The 23,431-nt window shown below is 43.6% G+C and overlaps 1 protein-coding gene and 1 long non-coding RNA gene across 14 annotated transcripts in view; one reads left to right on the top strand and one right to left on the bottom strand.

Moving 5' to 3' along the window:
• caska (calcium/calmodulin-dependent serine protein kinase a) overlaps positions 1-23,431 on the top strand; it is a 149,714-nt gene that overhangs the window by 45,643 nt on the left and 80,640 nt on the right. For 7 of the 13 annotated variants that reach the window (XM_081599115.1, XM_081599130.1, XM_081599140.1 and 4 more), the window contains exons 1-4: positions 8,301-8,359; positions 10,387-10,499; positions 20,011-20,116; positions 23,107-23,184. In XM_081599115.1, the coding sequence (XP_081455241.1) occupies positions 8,316-8,359; positions 10,387-10,499; positions 20,011-20,116; positions 23,107-23,184 (341 nt within the window). In that variant the 5' untranslated portion in view covers positions 8,301-8,315. Of the gene's footprint in view, positions 1-8,300; positions 8,360-10,386; positions 10,500-20,010; positions 20,117-23,106; positions 23,185-23,431 lie in introns of those variants that run through there. The other 6 variants (XM_081599119.1, XM_081599134.1, XM_081599142.1 and 3 more) reach the window with 1 other exon arrangement.
• On the bottom strand, positions 1,189-4,796 carry LOC103481610 (uncharacterized). The gene is made up of 2 exons (XR_536325.3): positions 4,151-4,796; positions 1,189-1,859 (listed from the first exon to the last, which is right to left on the bottom strand). It is a non-coding gene; the product is annotated as an uncharacterized LOC103481610 (long non-coding RNA).

Here is a 23,431-nt window from a genome sequence, read left to right on the forward strand (position 1 = left end):
AACTGAAAACTACAGAAGCCAAGATGGGACTTTTTCTGCATAGACTTTTAATCGACGGCTTTCTCAAGATTAAGAGTTCATTTTCAGTTTTCTCCAGATTAATTCATTTCCAGTTTTCTCGACACAAGTTAATATCCCATTATCTCGAGATGAGTTCGTTTCTTGTTTTCTCGAGAGAACGGGTTACTCTTGGGAAAACGATGTTTGTTGATTGGAGTGTGTGTTAAATCAATATTCATACCACAACGACTTCAAGGATCTGGTTCATCTCAGGAAGACCATCGGGGAAATGAACTTGTTAAACCATGGAGCAAATGGAAATGCGGAAAACATTCGCTCTCGGCTTCCGTAGAAAACCGTAATATGAAATTATTTCTGTAAAAGCCTTGATTAGTTTTGGTGTAATTTTGCATACCTGCACATTTTGTTGCATCTGGTTTGATTAAGTAGATTTCTAGAGCCTCTTTGCTCCTGGCGGCAGCATGTTGGAGTAGCTTTGCTACATTGAGTCTGATTTGTTTTCTTTGTATTTTTTTTTTTTTTAGCATTAATTCGTTGTTCTTCTGGTGGAATCATTGCAGGTGTGGACAGTTATTCCCTCTGGTTCTGGATTCTGTGCAGCTGGAAGGATTTTTGCTTTTATTTTTTACCTTTTGGGTAGTCGTTATGGTCTTGTTTTTACAGCTGGCAGCAGCGTGTTAGCATGTAATGAGTTAGTTTCTAAGCTAGTTGCTTCCAACTTTTTAAAATACTGCTATGAACTCTGATTGGGTAACATAGCTGCAAAGGCTCAATATTGACAACATTTTCTCAGTGAACTAAAACTTCTAAATTCACAACTACTAAATGTTTGCCTAACTGGACTCACTCAAAATGGGGCGATATGAATTTAAAATTGAGATATTTTGTGACGATGTAAACTATTTCTTATTTTTTAGGTAACTGTGTAGTTGTGACTGCATCACACAGCAGTCATAACCCCACAAACCAAAACGCTGCTCTTGAGAAACATCCAGATGTAATACGCTTCTTTATGACACCAGTCACATAAAGATTGATTTGTAACACTGATCTGCACACAGTAACCGCGTTTAATCATATTTTCTAATTTATTGATGTATTAATTGATATTCTTAATGAACAAACAGTGGAGAAAATAGTAAAAATAACAATCCCAACAACACGGGACAGTTTCTTTTAAACATTAATTGGAATTTAATGTGACAATGTATCACGATAAATGATAAACGATATACAATGCTATAAATTCCCACCCCTACATCACTCCGTGTCACGTTGTAGCAGGAATCCATGCCTCTGTGTGCTACATGAAGTCACGATACAGCGTAGATGTAGTCAACCTAGAGTTGCTGCTCCTCTGAGCCGCCCAGGCAGATGGTGGCAGAGCCGGGTTGGTGAGTAGGTGTGGAGAGGAGGGGGCGGCTGTAGCTCTGTAACAAAGCTGCTGCAGCGTGACGGTTTGTTTGGACGAGCCTGTCCTGGTTGGGTTGAAACGTGTGGACAACGTTGGACTGATTTCTTCCTCTCTGGGCTCTTCCCGCTCCCTCCCGCCTCTCCTAAGGCTCCCTGCAAGGTGCAAACGTGCTAATGACGTTCATTTAGCATCAATTCTCTCTAATGAATCCTCCAGGCTGAAGTTTCATTATGCCTTCTGACAGCATTGGGCCTGAATCACTTTGTTCATTTGTTTCTCGTCATTCTCATTGTTCCCTTTGATTATGTCTGTTATATTTTTGTTTCCTTGCTGGCAGATTCTATTTCTCCAGCGTTTCTTTTTCCATGTTCATGCTGGTGCTGTGTGTGGATGGGCCGGTGTGGGATTCTCACCGTCTCATAGCCTTGAAGAAAAATACAGTATCTTCACATTAAATTAGAAACTTGAAATAAAAATGGAAAATACGATCAAATGTCTTTTCCAAGCAACATTTATGGAACATGGAACATACTGAGAAAAATCATAAGTTAAACCCTATTTCAGTCACGAGTAGTTTGATATTAAAATGAGTGTCAGTTTAAATGTACACTGTGGCGAAAGACTGAAGCTAAATATAGCAGAAACATCCACTGAGTTTAGTGTTTGATGCTAACATTAGCTCGCTAATTAGCAGGGCTACGTTAGCAGCTATGTTAGCTTGCGTTTTTCCCGACTAACTGTCAAACTTACTTAATTTAAATTAAGTAAGATAATTTAAATTAAACAAAGTCCCCACCTGAATCAACCGCCTGTCTTGGTGTAGATCTGTACAAATTAAAGTCGGGGGCTGGAAATGGACATTCGTGGCTCAGTGACAAATGTCCAGTTAGGCGAGGTCACCCTGGACAGGTCGCCAGACTGTCGCAGGGCAACACAGAGACACATAACCATGCGCACACACACCTAATTTGGAGAGGGGCATGTTTGGACTGTGGGAGTACGCATGAACAGGGAGAACATGCAAACTCCATGCAGAAAGACCGGGGCCGGGAATCGAACCCAGAACCTTCTTGCTGCAAGGCAACAGCTCTACCAACTGCCCCACGTCGTTTTGTGTATTTGAAGTGGCAGTGAAGCCACTTCAAATACGTCCTCAAAGTCGTCCTCGCTGTGACCTACCTGACATGCCCATGTGCTTCCTGAGATCTGTGAGAGTTAAAGCGATGAAGTCGGGCACTGCAGGGCTGACGGCGTTTACAAAACGGGGGGGAAATATAAGCGATTGATGTCCTGCGGACTTGAACGGGAGTGAAGTCCGCAAATCACCTTTTACGACAGCAACACACACACAAAGCCACGGACAGATGGCACAGCCCATCTTTTTGATGCTGCCGTAAATTCCCCATCGTTACCCTGAGACGGACTCCACAGAACACGCTTCTCTCCACCAGGGTCCCCTAAATCCTCCTCCAGCATCGGTCGCCATGTCAACGACGCCCCGCCCACCGCCCGTAAGCTCGGTGGCGGAGCAGAGAGAGTAAAGGCTGTTACTCTTTCATTATGAGCTCATTCCTGCGAGCTGTGGGAGTGAAGGCCGCGCTCATTTACTTTTCACGCTGCTGTAAATTCTCGCCCCCATATCTGACATACCTGGACACACAGTTCAGCCCTCACAGCCGGGAGCTACTTCACCTTGTTTTACCTTTAATTAAACGCCTCATTAATTTCAGAAGATCAGAGATTTTTAACAAAACAAACAAACAAAAAAAAACAAAGATAGAACTTAACAAATGGAATGTTTCTGTTTATGGAACAAGTCTGTCTACAGCAACCATCCAGACTGGATCAGTTTTTACTTTTAAAGAGCAGAATTATGTTTCCCAGCCACGTAGTATCACTTTGTAGCACAATCAAGTAACTGTTACCTTCAGTTGTTATAAAAATGCTGTATATATCAAATATGACTTAAAAGAAATTTGATTTCGCAATTTAGCGCCTTGAAATTGGGTCTCTGTCTCTTTAAGAAGCTTCTGCTCTTTTTGTAACTCCGCCCTCATGAAGTCATCCCAACATGGCTCCTCTATTAACCCTTTAACGACGTTTTTTAACCAGCGTTTCACTGAGCAGTAGCTCCTATTACGAGCTCAGCTGATGTTCAGTTCCACCAGGTGTTTGCTAATTGCTGCTGGCTAGTCTGAAGGAGCTGAGTGGGGATGAGCTCTGAGGAGGAGTTTAGCCAGAGGAGGCGGTGCTAGATCCACCCAGGGATTTCACACAACTGAATGGTTGATATTGGAAATTGAAGGATTTCTGCATGAAAGAATCAACCTGATGTAAAGCTAAAAAAAAAAAATTCGATTTTGACAAAATACTGCCCCTCAAACAAATATAACATTCTATGAAGTAGAAGAGTGCTGTATATATTTTTTTATTATTATGGATATTTTTTACATAGTTATGCACATGCCATGTCTTGTGTTTAAAGATGTGTTCATAACGATGGTAGAGGGATGCTTAGTTTCTTATGACACAGCCGATTGACTTTTGAGAGAAGAGACAGACTGTATAAGATTTATTTTTTCCATTATAATTGCTTTTCATTCCAAACTTTTGTGTACATCAACATGTGACACATTCATTCATTTTAAACAATAAATAAATTAGGTTCCTGGATAATAAATAAACATTAGGATACTCTAAAAATACGCTACTCACCTCCCTTTCCTGTCCACATTTCTACTCGTTTTTTTTGGGGGGGGTTGTTTCCTCTCTCCGCCGCTCTCTCCTTCTTCCTGTTCTTTCAGTGCGGGTGGCTAAAGAGCAGAAGCGATCGGAACAAGCCAAGTGCAGCTGACTCCCATTCAGAGCTGGAACGGCTGCGGCTGCGTGCAGCTGAGGCCCATTCAGACGCCGCGCGCCTCCTTTATGTGCAAGCAGAGTTCTTCAGAGAAACCGAGTTCCGCCACTTAAGCTGTCAGAGCTTCAGATCGTGTTCTCTCCGCTCCTCTCCACCTCCCCGCTCTCTGAGGCAGAACCGTGGCTGATGCTTCCTACTTCATCAGGGAGCGTGATAAACACAGACTGCTTTGCAGAGAGAGCTGGAATAGACATAGTATGTTGTTTACTGCTGGTAGCTACCATCGGTATTGTGTCGGTGTTACATTTTGGTCTGTCAGCTCCCTTTAAATGTCCGGGGGTTCGGTGACACGGTGCTGTTGACTCAATACCACAATCAGGGAGCCTTTGAAACGCATCTGGAACATTAAGTATGAGGACAAACTGTGTCAACAAACTTTCTCTTGTTCAAATGCAACATACATGAACATTCAGGTCATTTTCACTAAAAACACATTCAACGTAACCTTCCATCTTTTGCCTTTGTCTCTTCCTCTACTTCAGACTGTCCTCTCTAGTTTTGCAGCGCACAGTAGCCGGCTTCTCAACTGACTTAGAAATAGAGAAATAGAACTAGATGAGAAGCTGTGATTAAATGTGTGTAGTGATATAAATCACACTTCTTTATGGGACTGATGTCCTGATGAAGACTATTACAAATGGGAATGTTTTTCAAGAGCATTATTTGTTTCTGTTTCTGGCCAGGAGCCAGCGCTGTTGTCTTTTCAAAATAAAGTCAGTTTTAATGTTTCATCATATTTCAATTAACTTCAAACTCTGACTATGGTTAGTGTAAGTGCACAAATAATATAAGCCCAAAAAAATATTTCATGCTGAAGGTGCGGCGGATTTTATTTTGCCACGATCAATTGGTCCCGCCTCGTTTTGCAAGTCTCAAGTCTTTATCCTCAGGTCCCAAATCTGAAACTTTTAATTTCAAGTTCTTTCGAGTCTTTTTTCCTTTCCAAGTCTCTGAACATTTTTTGAAGTCTTATTATTACTGACTGGAGTCCCCACCTCTGGAGGAAACCCTGCTCACAGTCTCACATTACTACTTATTACTGGCATTTCTGATGGATGGAAGAGGGACAGAGATGTTAGTCCCTCTTTGTCTTTTCTAGTTTGGAGCCATGTCTTGATGGACGAGGTGTCTGAGTTGGATACGGATTAAAGCTACCAAACATCTGACATCTTGAGAAAATCTTCAAGAATGTCCTCTTAGCTTGTAATATTCAGTTTTAGTGGGTTTTCTCTAAAGTAATAAGCCACAGCCATGCTTAGCTTGTGTTTGTCATTTTCCTCTGTGTCATTAAGGTAAGAAGGCCTCACTGGATGCCGTTGCCCTCAGCTTTACCCCAGTTGACTTCACATCCAAATTACTTCTAACCAACCTTCATATCCGTTTTCCTCCCTCTCGGTTTCCTCTGGATCGTTTTGCCACATTCCTCTTTTGCGACTATTATTTAGTTTTTATTCCGCTTCCCCTCTCGCCTCTCTTCTCCTCTGTTCTCTCCCTCGTTTTGTCCCTTCTCCTCGAGGGCTGCCTGGTATTTGCAGAGCGGTCAGCCTCGAGCATCGGCAGTGACGTGAAGGCAAGGGGCGGGTCGGAGGTGAAGTGGCTGGACTGCAGCGAGCGAGGCGATAAGAGAGCAGCAGAGGACTCAGCCGACATCGTAAATGACTACTTTCTGACCCTGCGTGCCTCCAGAAAGTTTGCGGCTGAAACTCTTTCCTGATTGAACTGCTTTTACTCTCTATCGACTTCCTGAAGGTGACGGATCCATCGCTTGTACGCCGGTGTTATCTTTTAGCTGGAGAGATGGAGTTCTCCTCGGAGCCCGACTCTTTGGAGTCGAAAGAGTGTTAGAAAAAGCTTATTTTCTTGCTTTTTGCTCAGTTTTGGAGGCAGTCTTGATGCCAGACATCAAGATGTTCACGCTGACAGTGAGCTTTAATGTTGAGGAGGCTGTTGAACCTCAATCTCTCAGCCCTGAATAAGTGGATTAACTGACTAAACGTAAAGATTTTCAGCAGTGAATGTGGAATTTATCACCTCTGCGCCTTTCCTAAGGTGATCTTGGTTAGTTGCGCACAGAAACGGGCCGTAAACGGAGCCTTTATCAGTGGACGGAGAGCTGGAGAAGAGGCAAAGTGTACAGTTAACGTCAGAATTACGAGACGAAACGACACACACTCACCATACTTTCACGGAAATGACCATAATGAAACTGTTCATACTTGTATTGCCTCCAAAAGAACACAGACAAAATCTCCACAAAGTTTGACCAGTAGCTTTTATTGATGTGCTGAACTGTGACAAGAAAACTGAAAAATAGCAAGACCAAAATGACCAGCGCCTCTCTTTTTCTTTACTTCCTGACCCTTCACTCAGCTTTCATCTATACATTTATTTACCTCGTATGGTGCATTCAGTGTAGAGGGACCTCCCACATTGGTAGATAGTATGATTAGACAAGTGTGTGTAAGGTCAGGTAATTATTTATTTGCTTACTTCCCAGTGAGTCAGAACATCTGTGCTGGTCGTTTGTTTCTGCCGTGAGAATTTCAAAGTTTCCTTTTGTCTCTTTCACTTGTGAGTTCAGAGGAAAATCAAAGTGAGCCTTCAGGCAGGGCGAAGTCCCACCTCACCTCTGTGACGCTAAGCCGCTTTGGCTTGATCGCCATCTGCTCAAGCAGTCCGCATTTGTGCATGAAGACTTGCAATTGCACACTCACACACACTTGAGCAGCCCTGGTGATGTTTGCGACGCAAGCAAGTCATTACGCCACGGTCTGCTGCAGCCGGGGGGCCGCGGTTTGTTTAGCTGTGAAATGGCAGGACTCTCACATTTAGCACCGATGTTGTGCCGAGTGTAATTTGCTGCGGGATGTGTAACTCGCTCAAGGTTTCGGGTCGGCGGGGGCATGTGTCCAGTGGAGGTGTTGCTGTGTCTCTGCTCGTTAAAAGCTGCTCCTCTGGAGAGAGACCGGCTAACTGCTGCGTTTTTCACTTCACCCACAGGATGGTTTCAAAGCTGATGAGGCACAGACTCGCCGGCCGCTCAGAAGAAAAATATCCCCGAGTGTGGAACTGATGATAAAGACTCAAATGTTTCTATTTGTTCCATGTCGGACCCTCCTATGTATCTGCAACCAGAATGTTCAGACATAAAATAAACTCGTTTTTAGTTGGACTGTCACACCAACAAATTCTGATGGGATAATTAACTCCATTTAATTATAATAAAAAACATAAATGTTTGAGTTGTCAGGATTATTTACAAAACTTTGTCCACTCTTTGGTCAATAGACCAAAGAGTCTATTGACTCTTTGGTCAAAAGACTATCAAGAAATAGAACTAGATGAGAAGCTGTGATTAAATGTGTGTAGTGATATAAATCACACTTCTTTATGGGACTGATGTCCTGATGAAGACTATTACAAATGGGAATGTTTTTCAAGAGCATTATTTGTTTCTGTAACACAAACAACTTTATCTCACAGTTACTTCCCATAAATATCGCAGCAATGTGATTTTGACCTTAATGAGTCCATCTATAAAGCCAAACAAAGCGGAGCGGCGGGCTCCCCGGGGGGTCCCCCTGCCGATCAGGAGATCAAACGCAGGTTACCGGCTTTATGCTGCGCCTCAGTGGAAGTGGCACTGATGGTTGGCTTCTTAGGAAATCTGCAAAACGAATCTGAGCGCTGGCCCCAGTCAGCAGCACAATCCGGAGATGAACTCTGAAGGTCTGTGTCGAAGTTAATTGACTGCTTGATGGAACATCAGCATAATGCGTCCTGCTGCAGCTCATCAATCCCAAAGACCCAAAGCCTCGCCCTTAACGACGCCATAAAAGCCCTCGCGTGACGCCTCGGCCGGCCTATATTGGGAACATACAGGCGCTTTACGAGTGTTTCACGGCTTAATAATCTCCATTATTAAAAAAACTGATGATCTGCTGCATGTCATCCGGCGAGTTAATGGTGGCTCAGCGGGAAGGCGTCCCCACCTGCCAGTCAGTCATGTAAGACATCATCACATTTGTAACCCGGCTGCTTCTCCTCGGCCTTCCAGCCGCTGCGCTGTCGCTGAGTAAACAACTATAGAAAGTACTTGGAGGGATTAAGAGCACGCTGCTGCCAGAGATAGCCTGCATGTCTATTCTTAGGACAGATCAGCTGCTTCATTTATCTTTAAATCCACACACGCTGACATGTTGACTTGCTGACACGCTTAGATCGCCACGCATTGTTGAGGCAGCGTGAGGGCCGGGCAGAGCCCAGTACCATGGTGAGGTCTGGAGCTTTATGAGACACAGGTCTTTTCCTGCACCTTGCACTTTCACCCCAACTTGATGATAATAAACCAGAGACACTAAGTGGACTCCTTTAGGGCCACTCCCTCACGTCTGTGCAGCTCTGGTCTGCTGCTGAACACCAACTATGTTTCCTTTGCCCACGTCATTGTGCAATTCGACATTTTGAAAACTAAATTTGTGTCATGGAAGCACGGCAATTTCGAAAAGTTTTGGCACAGCTTTTTTTGGCCTTATTGAAATAAGTTTATATTTCAAAACTGCAATGGAAATATTTATTCATATCGCAGGAGTCACATGATCAAAAACCAGATGTTGCCACTGGCACAAACCACGAAGAAAAAGGCGACAGGAAGTGGTAGGAGGTTGATGGCGCGGTTTGCTTTTTAGTGACTTGTTGTATGGACAAACTCATTCTTGTGTGAGTTTAATTGCGTTTCTTTCATGAAAACGCAGCAATTCTGGAGCTGTGTTTTTTCCACAGTTTTCACTCCATGCCACTGTTGATTTATTTTTAAGCAGTTATGAGTCACAGTGGCAAAATCTGAAACTGTTGCTCCGCAAGTTACTCAACAGGTTGTTGCTATGGTTACCACTGAGTCCACTAACCTTGATTAGCTGGCCGTGAGAGGTTGAGCGGCTAAAGTCGTTCCTCTGCCTACATCTCCCAGAATGCTGTGGTGTTCTGGATCTGAGTTCAGTCAAATTATTGAACCATTCAATCAGACGTATTATCTGTTGATATGGATCACGTGTCTATTGCCATATTTATTATTGATGAACTGACCAATCCTAATTAACATAATTAAATATTGCAATAATATTGATTTTGTTTGACCCAAATATTACTCAGTCTTCTTCCTCTATGTTTTCATACTACTCATAGCAGTCATTGCTAACTGCTATGCTAACATTAGCATAATGATTTTCTGTTTTGATGTGATTCATTGATAAGATGGCCTGTTGCTCATTTTGGCATCTCGGGTTGATCATGGATATATCACCATCAACGTCAAAGAAGGAAAAATAGAAAAAAGGAAAACAAGCACTAGAAAAACTACATGCTAAAAAAAAAATAAAAAATGAAAAAAGCTGTCTCATTTAGCCATGTTTTATTTTGAAATTGAATCTGGTGGAAAAACTTGGATGAGTTTTTGTTTCTTTTCTTTATGTCATGGAGTTCAGAAATGCTGACTTGCAGATTAGCTGGACCTCGTTATACGTGGAGGCCAGGGATCCACAGTCACCCATTATTTCCTATAATTTTGAAATACTTTAGACTGCCTCTAAGAACACTTATTGCCTATTTTAACAGTCCAAACACCAATTATACCTTAATATCCATCAACACATTTACAGTCTCCTTCATTTCTGCTCTTAGTGTTACAGTCGATCACTGTCAAGGAAAACGAATGGCGCTCTTGGATTGGATGCTTTGAAAATGGCGGCTGATAGCATGTCTAATAGCATCGCGCCCATGAATTTTGGCTGCATTTTTTTCATATTACAGTAATGCTCTACAGAAAAAGGCGAGGCTTCACTGCACCTACGTTTCTACTGGTTACATTCATGTCTTCTCCTTTGAAACTGGCATGTTCTCATCAGTAGCACTTTACGCTAACTTTAGCCTTCATTTTGGCACCGATGGCTCCTCCTCTGTGTTTGTGGGTGTGAAATCAGACCAATCAGATGTTTCCGTGTGCTAACTGATCTCTCTGTCCGTCTGTGTTGCACAGGGGTCCCTTCAGCGTGGTGAGGAGATGCATCAACAGGGACACGGGCCAGCAGTTTGCTGTCAAAATCGTGGATGTGGCCCAGTTCACGTCCAGCCCTGGTCTCAGCACAGAAGGTGGGGCCGTCACTGATGAAACCATCTCTACTTCCTTTGTCTTTCAGTCTATCTGTTAAGTCGTGTCCAAGAGTAAAGGGTGTGAGTGTGAGTGTGTGTGTGGGTGTCCCATGCACAGAATGCTGTTGCTGAAGAATAGGTGATAGCCATTCACACATTTAACATCTTATGCCTATTCTTATGCCAAGTTAATTAGCAAGCCTCAAAATGTGAAAAGCTGTTTGTGATTATCCAAGCAATATAAAACATGCTGCCCTGAATCAAGTCATTTCTAGTCAATTAATGAAATATGAAGATACATTTGAAGATGAAGATCATTTATTCCCTTTGTCTTACTGTTGAATTACCTCAGAAACTGCTCAAGAACGCTTCATGTGTGTGTTTTTTAAAATCTGAAGATAAAAATCCAGCTTTCTTGGTTCGTGTCAACTGCTATGCGAACATTAGCATAATGATTTTCTGATTTGATGTGATTCGTTGATAAGATGGCCTGTTGCTCATTTTGTTAACTCGGGTTGATCATGGATATATCAACATCAAAGAAGGGAAAATAGAAAAAGGGAAAACAAATACATTCTTGTGTGTTTTGGCCTTTCATAGACACAAAAAAAAAATCTATTTTATACCACTAAAAAGGATTACTTATAAAAACTCAGAGGACAGTGGAGAGTTGAGAGAACTCCATATTTGTGTTCACCTGACAAAATGAAGATTTAAAGTCTGCGACAAATAATGCGCCAGCACATCCACATGCTTGGTCTGACATGTCTCCAAATCAAACTAGTTTTTTATTTTAATAACTTTATATTTTAATACGCTATTTAAAGGTAGTTCAACCTGTTTACCTGACCGTCCACACAAATGAACCTCCTCGTGCCATGTTTAATTCCTAACAGGAAGTCATAGCTATTTTGAAGCAATCTGATTGGCTGACAGGTTTTAGCTTTGCGCTACACTGCCCCCTGTGGGTTTGGCATGTTTGAAACAATAATCAGTGGCAGACTTGAGCTGGTTTGTGTGGATGAAGTCCTTTCTGAAACCTATCCTACATGTACGACACCATTTTATTTTTTAAACGATGCAGCAGAGATTTTTTTTATAAAAACCCGTCTATATGTGGACAAGATCTTAAAGGCTGCAAGGGGAAATAGTTAGATTGACATCAGTTAATTAATATTCTTGGTTTATAACATAGTTCTGCAACCTCACATAAAACTTTGATACCAATCATTTTAAAAAAGCTTTGATCGGGGTTGGATTAGGACATCTTTGCCTTTCTACACACTTCTCATTAACTCTGTTGGAGTTTTCCCGTTTTGTTATGTTGTGATTGGACTGGTCCACTGTGGCACTTCATTGCCAAATAACACCATGGGCACCTTAACAGCGACTGCTCATGAAACAACAGACGGTTTCTATTGACTATAATGGTTTTGGTCAATTCTAACCAGTATTTCCCACTTTGTGTTGCACCATGGCAGACTTTATTACAGGACGTTAAAAAAATCGCTCCAGCTTGCATTAACTATACAGACATTTAAGGTATTAGAAAAGCAGGAGTCCTCCCTGCTTTTCTAAACTCGGTGAGCTTTTTATTTTTCAGTTTATTACAGAGTTGTTGTGCACCAGTAATCCTGAAAAGACTGCTGAGTATCGTCTAGACAAAACATGCAGAGGACTTATCCGACATCTCCCACGGGCCAGGAGAGCGACAGAGGGAGGGATGAGGGAACAAAAGAGGAGGAGAGATTGAATTACAGATATTCACAGGGTGGAGTACGGAGCGATAAGCTTGATACAATGGAGAGGGAGCGAGGAGGAATGCAGAGAGAGCGGCCGGTCTGCTGAAAAGCAGTTTACCACAGAGTCCATATTAAACAGTTTGAGAAGCGTGGCTTTTCTCCCCATCATGTCTCACTGCGGTGAACCTTTTTTTTTTTTGTCACTCAGGAAGACACCATGCAATATTGAACTGCTCTTGTCAACAGTTTATCCATCCATTTTCTTACACCCTTGTCCCTCAGTGGGGTCGGGAGGTGCTGGTGCCCATCTCCAGCTAACGTTCCGGGCGAGAGGTGGGGTCACCCTGGACAGGTGTGTCGCAGGGCACCAGTCTGTCGCAGGGCAACACAGAGACACACAGGACAAACAACCATACACACACACACACACTCACACCTAGGGACAATTTGGAGAGGCCAATTAACCTGACAGTCATGTTTTTGGACTGTGGGAGGAAACCGGAGAACCCGGAGAAAACCCACGCATGCACAGGGAGAACATGCAAACTCCATGCAGAAAGACCGGGACCGGGAATCGAACCCAGAACTTTCTTGCTGCAAGGCAACAGCTCTACCAACTGCGCCACTGTGCAACCCTCAACAGTTTATTATTTTCTTAAATTCAAAGCCTTTGTAGAAACCTGTTTTTCTTTTTTCAATGCTGTATTTTGACATATCAACCCTGGAAATCTCTGCTTTCAGGTTTAATGGCTAAATTTGGCATCAGATGACTAATCAGAACAGCAGATCTGAAACGGGGTATTACTAATAAAAACATTCAACTGTAATCCTCGGTGCATCTGAGATTTTCCATCTTTAAAGCAAAGTGAAACCTTTGTTGCTGCTTTAATCAGAGATGAAAAGAGACGTATTAGATACATTAGATGCAGGACGTTAAATTACGAAGTAAAATTTATTTTAAGTCATATTTGATATTTATAGCATTTTATGACCGCTGATACAGTTACTTGATTGTGCTGCCAAATGGCACCACGTGCTTGGAAAACACATAATGCCGCCCCTTTAATAATCGAGATGCTGGAATCATTCGATACTTCAAACTTAAATTCTCCAAGGGTATGAACAGTTTTGGATTCATGAGCCAGAAACACCCTGAACACAGCCCAGACAAATGGAAGTGGGTCAGAACGCTTTGTGACTTGGGAATGGATTGGTCAACCACGGCTCACACACACACACAGACACACACAGGCCGTGTCCGTCTGATGAATAGGTCAGCCCTCTGAGGGGAGGAAAGTGAAAACCAAGCTGGAGAATGAAGAAAATTCATCATGCGCCATCAGCCTCCCTGATCTTTGAGCTCTCACCTCTTCTTCGTCTTCCTCCTCCGTCCTCCATCCTTTATCTGTCTCCTCCTGCCGTCTTCATGTTCTGTTTCTGTCCTGGCTGCAGAAACGGACGGGGATCCTATCTGCTCGTTGCTCGCTTTCCTGCCTTTTATTTCCATTTAGCAGAGGCTTCTTGCTGACTGTCTCTTTCCTTCCCTCGTTTGTCCCCTAAAACAGCCCCGTTCCCAACAGCCTGGTTATGGGGCTGAGTGCCAGCAGAAACATCAAGACGGCTACATTTAGTCGCCTCTTTGCCTTGTTTACGCATTTCAGAGAAGGAATCATATCGGCCCTGTTCTGTAGCGTCAAAATGAAATTGCTTTAACTTGGATTAGAGTCTAATTTCACTGTGGAGCTCTGCATGTGCAGCTGATTTTAATAATCTGACTTCACCATATTCGGCGGAGTCCTAATAACATGGGAACAATGCCTTGTAAGTGAAATAATCTGTAGTACTTTATCAAAAATAAGGAATTATTGACTAAAAACAAGCTTCTACAGCTTGCTGAAAAGTTACGTGTAAGTTAGTAGACTTGAAATAAGATAAAACTAAGATATTTGTACTAGAAATTAGACCAAAAAATAGATGGTAGGATTTAGTGTTTTTACAGTGTAAACACCTTCTTAAAGTCATAGCGGCTAACAAGCTGCTGAACTTGCGGGTTCACTTAGTTTGTCCCATGAATGAACAGACAGATCTACACCGTCTCTCCACACTCTTCCATCAGGCCTATAGTTTTCCAGTCAGATCCACGTCTTCACACTTTCTTTAAACATTTATTTGTCAATAATGCTGTTGATTACACTTCAGCTCCATAATCAATGGATGTATCCTGGTTTCGATTGCTCCAACACGCGCGCACACGCACGCACACACACACACACACACACACACACACACACACACTTGCAGACACATAAAGGCCATTTAAAAAGCAATGACAGTGACTTTCCTCGGGCAGTCTCCCGCCGCTCTGTGACACCGGCTCGGTAATTTGCCTCTCGTTTTGACGAAGCATCATTCGGGATCTCCAGTCGGACTTCCAGCGACTGATACCAGCAGCGAGCTCATCCCTCCAAAATAAAAGCGCCGTTTTTAGCAGCATTAGCATTGTGGCAGAGCCAGCGGAGGCCTTGGGCTCCCCCCGCATACCTTCCTCAGAGGTCTGGCTTAATGTAGGCGCCGAGGCTCACGGCTTCAGCTAATTAAATGTCACTGCAACTACGTGGTGAAGCAGTGCGGCGTGGGAGTGATTACCAGCAACTCTATCGCAGCTTTGCAGAAATATCAACTCGGCTCCACCTTCCTCCCCATTAGTCCTCGTGGCTATAAATCACCTTCAGCAGATGCAGCCAGGCACACGTGGGACATGTGGGACACGTGGGACATGTCCCTCTGGGACTGGGAGTGGGGGGGGGGTGGGGCGGTAACTGGTGAATTTAGCCAGCGTTCATCCGACTGAGCTGGTGCAGAAGTGTCAGTCAGACAGGAAGTTAATAAAGTTAAGTGCTCTTTGAATAAACTGATTGAGACTGTTCCTGTCCAGACAGGTTGTAAACATGATCCATGTTGCTCTGCTTGGCTGTCTGAAGCTCCCACTGCGGCTGCCAACCAACGACGAATGGACGAAGAGATTGAGAGTCTGAATGGGAGGATGACGGCAAGACAGAGGGAGAGGATGTTGGTACAAAACAGAAAAACAAGCTAATCCCTCGCTGTTTGTCAATCATCGTGCGAACCAGGAAGAGGAGAGGCGAGCTGGGACTCTTCCCGCCTGATGTGTCGACGTTCCCGTAGTGAATCGGATATCAGCAGGAATGATTGGAATCGTTAGGGACATGTTTGTGTCATCGGATCATCCCTAATATGTTCCTAACATTGAGTTGAACTGGGGCGGGGTTTTAAGGCCAGCACTCCACTTGTCCTGCTGACTTCACTACAACTTACTTCCAACTACTTTCAGAAAGGTTTAGGGTGAGAGTGGAACATATTTCGATTTGAAGCAGGATCTATTGAACTTCTGCTGATGACTTTCTGGGTGAATTCACACCAACCCTGTTTAGTTTGCTTTCATCTGTTCGTTTGCCTAGAAAATCTGGTTTTACACCAAAAAGTAAACTCTGGTCCACTTACAAAGCTCGGTGCTGTTCGAATGCAAATGTGAATGCCAAGCGGACCGGAGACCACTCCAAAGCAGGAAGCGGACAACAGCACAAGGTATTTTGGGTAAATACAACCAAAACAAACCCGAGTCCAGCACCAGCAGGAGTAATGGCTCATTGTCTTTTACCAAAGACAAAAGAGACATCCTACAACCACTAACATCTAACGCCATCCCATCTTTGTTTACTTTTGTGAAGAAGGAAGTTGCGCACAGTGTGTTCTTCAAAGGTTTTTTGTGTTTTTTTCCTTCAGTGGTTCTTGGTACAGTGCCACAACAGGCCAGGAGGGGAACAGGTTTTTCAAAGGGTTTGATACAGTGCAGTGTGAAAGGGAATCACACCAGCTGAAAATGTAGCAACTGTTGCAATCTTGGTCCCAAATCAAAGCAGAGTCCAGCGGACTTTGTGTGAAAGACAACAACTTTTATGAACCAATCTGGAAACTTGGTTCAGTGAAAACCAGCGACTTAGAGCTCGGCTATGGTGATGCACTGCTAAGCCTGCAGGACAGGTGAAATGAAAACACATGGCAGGAAGCAAAGTGAAAGACCTTTAAGGATCCGAACGCTGTTACTGTTTTGTTTGATTTTTTTTCTCTCTCGTTGGACAAAGGTAGTAATTTTCTGTCTGTGTTTTCATCTTTTTTTTTTCTTGAACGGAAGGTAGGAATGATGGACTGTCTCATAACTATTTTTTCTTGTGTAAATATTCCAACTCGTTGCGTTATTTCAGCATAAAAACATGAAACAACTGGATGCTAGCATAGCTGTGTTTGATCTTTCAGAAGCAGATTCCACAAACTGCGAGTGTTTCATTTATTTAGCCTGCAGTGGCCTCAGAAGAGAATATCTTACTGTCAACACTGGTGGATTAAACAGGCCTGCAAAGAATGAGAAGCAATTTGCAACACACCATGTGAAGGAAGCGTGGAGTTTTCCACCACTCCAAGTATCTACTTACTTCTCAACAAGCCATAGGAAAGTGAATTATTACAGATAATAATTTCCCAGAACCCTTTTTTTCCACCCCTTCAAAATCCAAACCAACCCTTTAATCCATGCCTGAATGACAGGTTATTACTGTCGACAACTTTTGATCCGTGAAGGAAAACATGTATTTTCCTTTCCAGCGCTTTGACGTTTTCTCCATCAAGTCCGAACGCTTCTTACCGGACGCAAAAAAAACCCCTTCAAATCGGCTTCAGCTTCGGCTGATTTAGATACAGTATGTATACCGAAAAAGGGAGAGAGTAGTGTGTGATGCAGTCATCACAGGTTATTAAAGTTGTACTCCTCCGCCGTAGCTTTCTTCTCTTCGGAGCGTCCATGTGGACAGATTTGATTTAAAGTCGCTCCTCCACTGGAACCTCTCCTAATCGCTCAAACGCGCCTCCAGACGCCACTGCTTTCATCCCATTTTACATGACAGAGCAATTTTCCGTCGGCATCAGAGGCGGTGACGGTATATTGATTCGTCTGAGCTGCTTTTTTCTCTTCTTTTTCCTCTTCTTCGTACCCGCGCGTGTGGCTGTCACCGCAGATTTGCTCCCGTTAAACATCACCTGAATATCTGTTAAAGTAAAACTGTTGTTGTTTTTTTCCCCCCTCACTCTGCTTTTGCTCTCCTGAGGATCTGAGCGGTATCTGCTCAGTTTTTATCCCACTGTCATGTCTCTCCCTGGTGATTCCCCTAAACAAGCAGCTCGCATTGTTCCGTTCAGCTTCACTAACCCTCCTCCATTAACCCTCCTCCTCATTACGAGCCAATTAAAGCGCCACAGACGCCGGGCTGCAGCGAGACGATCTGGAGTAATGGTATGCATGCAAACAAACCGCACTTGAAAGCACATAGGGGAGCTGAGGGCTGCTAGTGTTTTTTTGCATGAGACCCCCTCCTGCCGATGAGTCATCATGGTGGGTCTTTAGGAGTGCGTGCCTCATGCTGAGCTCTGCGTTTTCCATCCATAGCAGCTTCCTAAAATATAGACAGCTCTTGTGTTGTATCAAGCGGCTCTGTGGAGAGGTTTGTCGGTGAATAAATGGCATCATAAGCACAGCAGACTGTAAAGCTGTGGAGACGTTTAAATCAAGTTCAGTTTATTAAATAACAAAAAATCCACTGTGAAAATAAGTTTTAAAGAGAAGTGAAGCGACACAGGAGAGGCAGTGGCAGAGGGTGCTCTGATCAGTATGGCGTCCCAAACCGATACTGATATTGGGAATCGGTTTGATATTGTTGGATTATATCGGCGTGCATCTAAAATCCCCAATATCAGCCTGATAGAAACACTCCGCTCCAGCATTTAGTCCGCTTCAGTGTTTCTATCCAACAACGCTTGCATCTTGCATCTAATAATAAACGGGTCAGTTGTTCTCATACATACATTTTGTTATTGACTATTGATCTGTTTTTGAGTAATATCACTTGATCAATCCTTTGTAACATTCCACACTACAAAATAGGTAATAAAAGTATTTGACTCGGACGCGGCGGTAAAACGTGCCACCCAAATATGGAGGCCTCAGTAATTGTCCTGGGCGTCACAGGTTCGAGTCCCGGCCTGATGACCTTTGCCGCGTGCCTTCCTCCTCTGTCACAACCCATTTATCTGCCCGACCACTGTCAAATAAAGGCCTCTAGAGCTGGTAAAACCATTAAAAAAAGAGTATTTATGACTTGCCCTGCATCGTGTTGTGCCAATATTGATATCAACCAATATTCAAAGCTGCAACATCTGTGTCATATCTGGAGTGAAAAAAACACCTAGCAACGGGGTCAACCAATCCTAGCAACGGGGTCAACCACACCTCCTCACTAAGAGGAGAATTTCTGTGGACTCCTCGCTCCGAGGCGCTCTCAGCCGACTGAATGACACCTGAGCCAGGACTCGTTGTTTTTAAAGTTGTGAATCAGGTTTATTTCACTTGGATATAAAAGGCCTGAGAAATGCTAGTTTGGGCTTGTGAAGTAAACAGCTGGAGTGGATACAAAGGATTCGTAGAGGGAGAGGAGGAGCTCCCTCTGACTTCTAATGTCAGTTTGAGCTGACTGGGAGGTGTGAAGCAGCCTGGTGTTTTGCAGCTGTTTGACCAGAGCCGTCCAAATACTGCAAATCTTTAAAGGTTCTGCTTGAACCTACAGCAGAGATGCAACAGAACCAACTGGAATGTGACCAGAAAACGTTGTTTGTTCAGCTTTTCACCGTCTAATCAGTTTGGAGGCAGAGGTTCAATCCTCACACGCAGAGCGGAAAGTTTTATTGCGGCACTTTTTAGAATGTCGTTCCGGTCCTTTCAAAGGTCACAGTTTACTACAAGGAAGGAATCACAGTGATCCTTTTCTGCAGGGGGAAGGAAAAGTGCACACGACCCTGTCGCAAGAGATCGGCAGAATCTATGTGGAATAGGCTGAGAATAATCGTTATCCATTTACCCAAAAACAAGAGCTTAATATCTCTTAATTTCAAACAATCTTCACAGCAGTCAGGTGATAACACGCAGCTGCTGGATTGTTTTGGAGGCTCCACGTTAAAGAGGCTAATGAAGCGAGATATTGTGGCGCTAAACTCACACAGCATGATCAAAGCGTTTCTCATCATATTTAAGCAAATGCTCTTGAAGTGCGTGTCGCCTGATTCTTTAAAAGCTGCTTTTTGGGCCACCAGAGGAAGTAAGCAGCTTGGATTTAACACGCAGGGAAAAGTTTTCGGGTACTTCCTGAAACTGCTCATGTTGTTGTTTTTTTTTAGGGGATTGTGGGAGGCGGGGGAGCTTTCGGCTCCAGTGTATTCGTTAGTGAAGCAACAGGACAGAGAGCTGTGAGAGGAGGCAAACCGAACCGTGACGACCGCGTCCAGGACTCAGTCCTCTGTGCGGGGGCCGCGCGCAGCGCCGCGCCCCTCTGAGCTGCTTTTCTACCCGAAATGTGACATTTAGTTGTTCAAAAAGCAATTATCTAAGAGCGGCTTTTGACATCAAATGTTTGTGACGCTCAGAAAAAACCACAAGCGAAGAAGGTCTAAAAGACCCAAACATTAGAGATGAAGAATATAAAAAGACGAAGATAAAGTCGGAGTTTTCCGTTACTTGAGTCGCATTTTTTTTCCCGACTTTATATCTCATAATTTTACTTATTTACCCCCTTTCCCCCCCCCAGTACGGTTCTTAACAATGCCATGAGTGCTTACCGTGTTCCTTGTCTTCTTCTGTGTTTCCTCAGATCTAAAGAGAGAGGCCAGCATCTGCCACATGCTGAAGCACCCCCACATCGTGGAGCTGCTGGAGACCTACAGCTCCGACGGCATGCTCTACATGGTGTTTGAATTGTAAGCCCTCGCTGCCAGGTCACATCTAGTGGGGAAGTAGTGGGGAAGAAGAAGAAAAAACAGGTGGATATCACAGCGTGTATTAAGTAGAATGAGGTGGGATTGAGAGAGGCGTCCACGCAGCCAGGCAATGAAGAAGAAGTGTGTCCTACAGCGGTTTTATATAATCAGCTCGGATACGAGAAAGCTCGTTAGAGGAGGACGGGCCGCGGTGAGAGGAACGAGGAGAGACAGAGCGGAGGAAGAAAAGATAAGATTAAGATTTCACACTCGCTGCTACCTCCAGCTTCTCTAAAAGCCGCGCCTTCCCCGGAGCTCCTCCCGGCCCGCTCTCTATCTTCATCGCTCTCGCTCTCTATCTTCATGGCTCTCGCTCTTCCAGAACTAATTCCTTTATCGTGTAATTCTGTTATCGCCTCAACGGGCAAAACGCTCGCGCCGCTCTGTCACGCGCACAGAGAGGAGACTTTGGAGGAAATGCAAGTGAGCTCCATTTAAAGGGATTTTCATGCTTTCGGGGCTTTTTTTTATTATGTGTGTGTGTGTGTGTGTGCCCGTTTTTTACACACACACACACACACACACACACACACACACACACACACACACACACACACACACACACACACACACACACACACATGCCCGTCTCTCCGTTCCAGATCCCAGGCCACACTAAGCAGGAGTGTGGAGGAAACAGGTGCAGCTAGCAGGTTAAAGAGCTGCAGCAGAGCATGGTGTCGCGGGGCCAGTCGTCTATGGAGGCCACTGAGCTCCACCGTTCCGCCACGAGTTCAAGTCCCTTTGCTGCTTTTCTTTCTGGCCACTTCCTTTGAGATTACTGTCTCTTAATTGTTTGGAATAAATAATTCAGTAAGACTTTATATTATGGCAAATGCAGATGTAAAAATAAGATAAGAGGAGCACATTTTTGCCAAAAAGCCTTAGACATTTTTGAAATGAATCTCCGAAATTTTCTATAAGGCACTCGGAAATGTCTGAGCTCAAAAAGTCGTGAAGTTGCGAGGAAAAATCTCTGAAATTTTCTGAGTTTGAAAAGTCAAAAAGTTTCAACTTTAGAAACTCAGACAATTTCCTGACAGGGTCAACCATTTCCTGAGCTTGTAAAGTCAATATTTGTGACTTTACAAACTCAGAAAATTTCAACAACAAAAAAAGTCAAATTAAATTTAAGAATTTCTGATTTTTTTTTTCCTCTTGCAAATTTTCGACTTTTTGAGCCAAGAAATTTCCAAGTTTCTTCCAGAAAATTTTTAAGATGAATGTAAAACTTTTTGAGTTTTTGACAGAAATTCCATCCATCCATCCATCCATCCATCCATCCATCCATCCATCCATCCATCCATCCATCCATCCATCTTCCACGTATCTGGAGTCGGGTCACAGGTTGTTAGGAGGCATCCTAACCAGATGCCTGAGCCACCTCAACTGGCTCCTCTCAGCGTGAAGGAGCAGTGGCTCTACTCTGTCAGAAATGTACTTTTCCTTTTTTCCCCCTATCTGCAATCACCCTAATAAGCTGTCATATTAAAGGCCACTGGTGCCAAAAAAGTATATATAAGAGCAGCTCTACAGAAGAATTAAAGCAGGGCAAGTTATGAGTGAAGCTTAAAGCAGAAACTAAACTACTGGATGATTGCTTCAGTCAGCTGTGTGTGAGCTGTTTTCATACCCAGCAGCTTATTGATCTCGGAGGAAGTGAAGGACCTCAGGTTGCAACTTTTGTCCTGGTGGATTTCTCATTCAAGTCGCTCCAGAGGGACTGGGTGCTGAAATCCCCATCTCTCTGCTACGAGAGTTTACTGATGAAATCTGAGATTAAATCAGATTAGACCAGCTCTTACGGAGTTTATCCAAAGATTAACTTATTTTCTCTCCTCGTTCATCTTGATTTAGACGGAGGAATCTGTTTCTCCCCACTTTTCACAAAGGAAAATCTAGAGGAAGGACACTGGCGATGCAAACAATTCATCGACTTACGAGGAACTGTTGACTGATAGTTTATTAGTTCCAGTTAATTAACTAATAACATCTGCTCAGACCTTCCTTTACTGTTGTAGTTTGTCCGCCATCCAGAAGACGGCGCCACTGGTCACCCATTTTGGGATATGTGTTTGGGATACACATATCCCAAAATGGGAAAGTGAAACGATCCAAACGGAGTCTAGTGTTGGATAAAAAACAAACTTTATGCGGAGTTTGTCGAGTGTTTCTACAAACACTTGACAAACTCCTCAAGTGTCACCGTGATAGCGCTCATTCAGCCGAGCTGCATGGCAGAGCATGACGATCCGAAGCTTCTAGATGACGTGGTGTGTTGTACTGTGGCTATAAAGCAATGGACAGGGTCAGAAACATTACTAAGATAAGGCTGTGGTGTTTAAATGATGCTCAGATGGCACCAACATGTTCCAAGAGGTCCTTTACACCCATTCATACGCTCCACCACCAGGTGGCGCCATTGACACAAGGCAGCATATATCCATGTTTGGTCTGCCAGAATTTCCCAGCTGACATTCCAGGAGATTTTTGGTGAATTTGTGTGAGTGGTACCCTTGACTAAGTTTGCACACTTGGCTCTTGATTTAAAGACATTTGAAATGCAAATAGAAGTAACCAGAGAGACGACCAATGGTCCTGTTTACCTCCACAGAGGTCTGAAAATCAACCACTGGGTGACCACCTCACTAGGTCACATCTTCTCCTGCGCTGTTGACAATAAGTCGCCCCACTGTTGCCAAAGTAGCAACTTTGTTGCTGTGTCTAACAATGGTTTGGATTTAAAAAATAAATAAAAAATTGGTACTGGCCAAAATGGGAACCGGCAGGTCAGGCTTTGTAGAGATCGGTGATCGCCCTAAACGCAGCACATAACTTGAGCTTCAGATCTCATGTAAATTTCCTTTGCAGATTTGTCCTGAGTTCAGACGTGAGTTTAAAAACGTTTTCTTCATTTTTGTGTGTGTCAGCATGGACGGGGCAGACCTGTGCTTTGAGATCGTGAAGAGGGCGGATGCTGGCTTCGTCTACAGCGAGGCAGTGGCCAGGTGAGCGTCCAACTCTTCGGTTTTCTTTCGGAGCCTTGCCAAAGTATTCAGTCCCTCTGAGTCTTTTTTTTTTCTTTACATTTTATTACGTTAAAACTACAAATTTCAACATGTTTCAGGGGGATTTAGAGAAATGATATGCTGGTTTCTAATTTTTGTTGTGTAAATCTGTCCATTTGTAGCCTCTTTTAATCTGTTGTTTGGATACTTTCAAGCTGTTTATGTCATCAGGCTGAACAAACGCTGA

Source organism: Poecilia reticulata, chromosome 2, assembly GCF_904066995.2.
Source record: "Poecilia reticulata chromosome 2, P_reticulata-male-v2, whole genome shotgun sequence".
In the NCBI taxonomy this organism is placed as follows: Eukaryota; Metazoa; Chordata; class Actinopteri; order Cyprinodontiformes; family Poeciliidae; genus Poecilia; species Poecilia reticulata.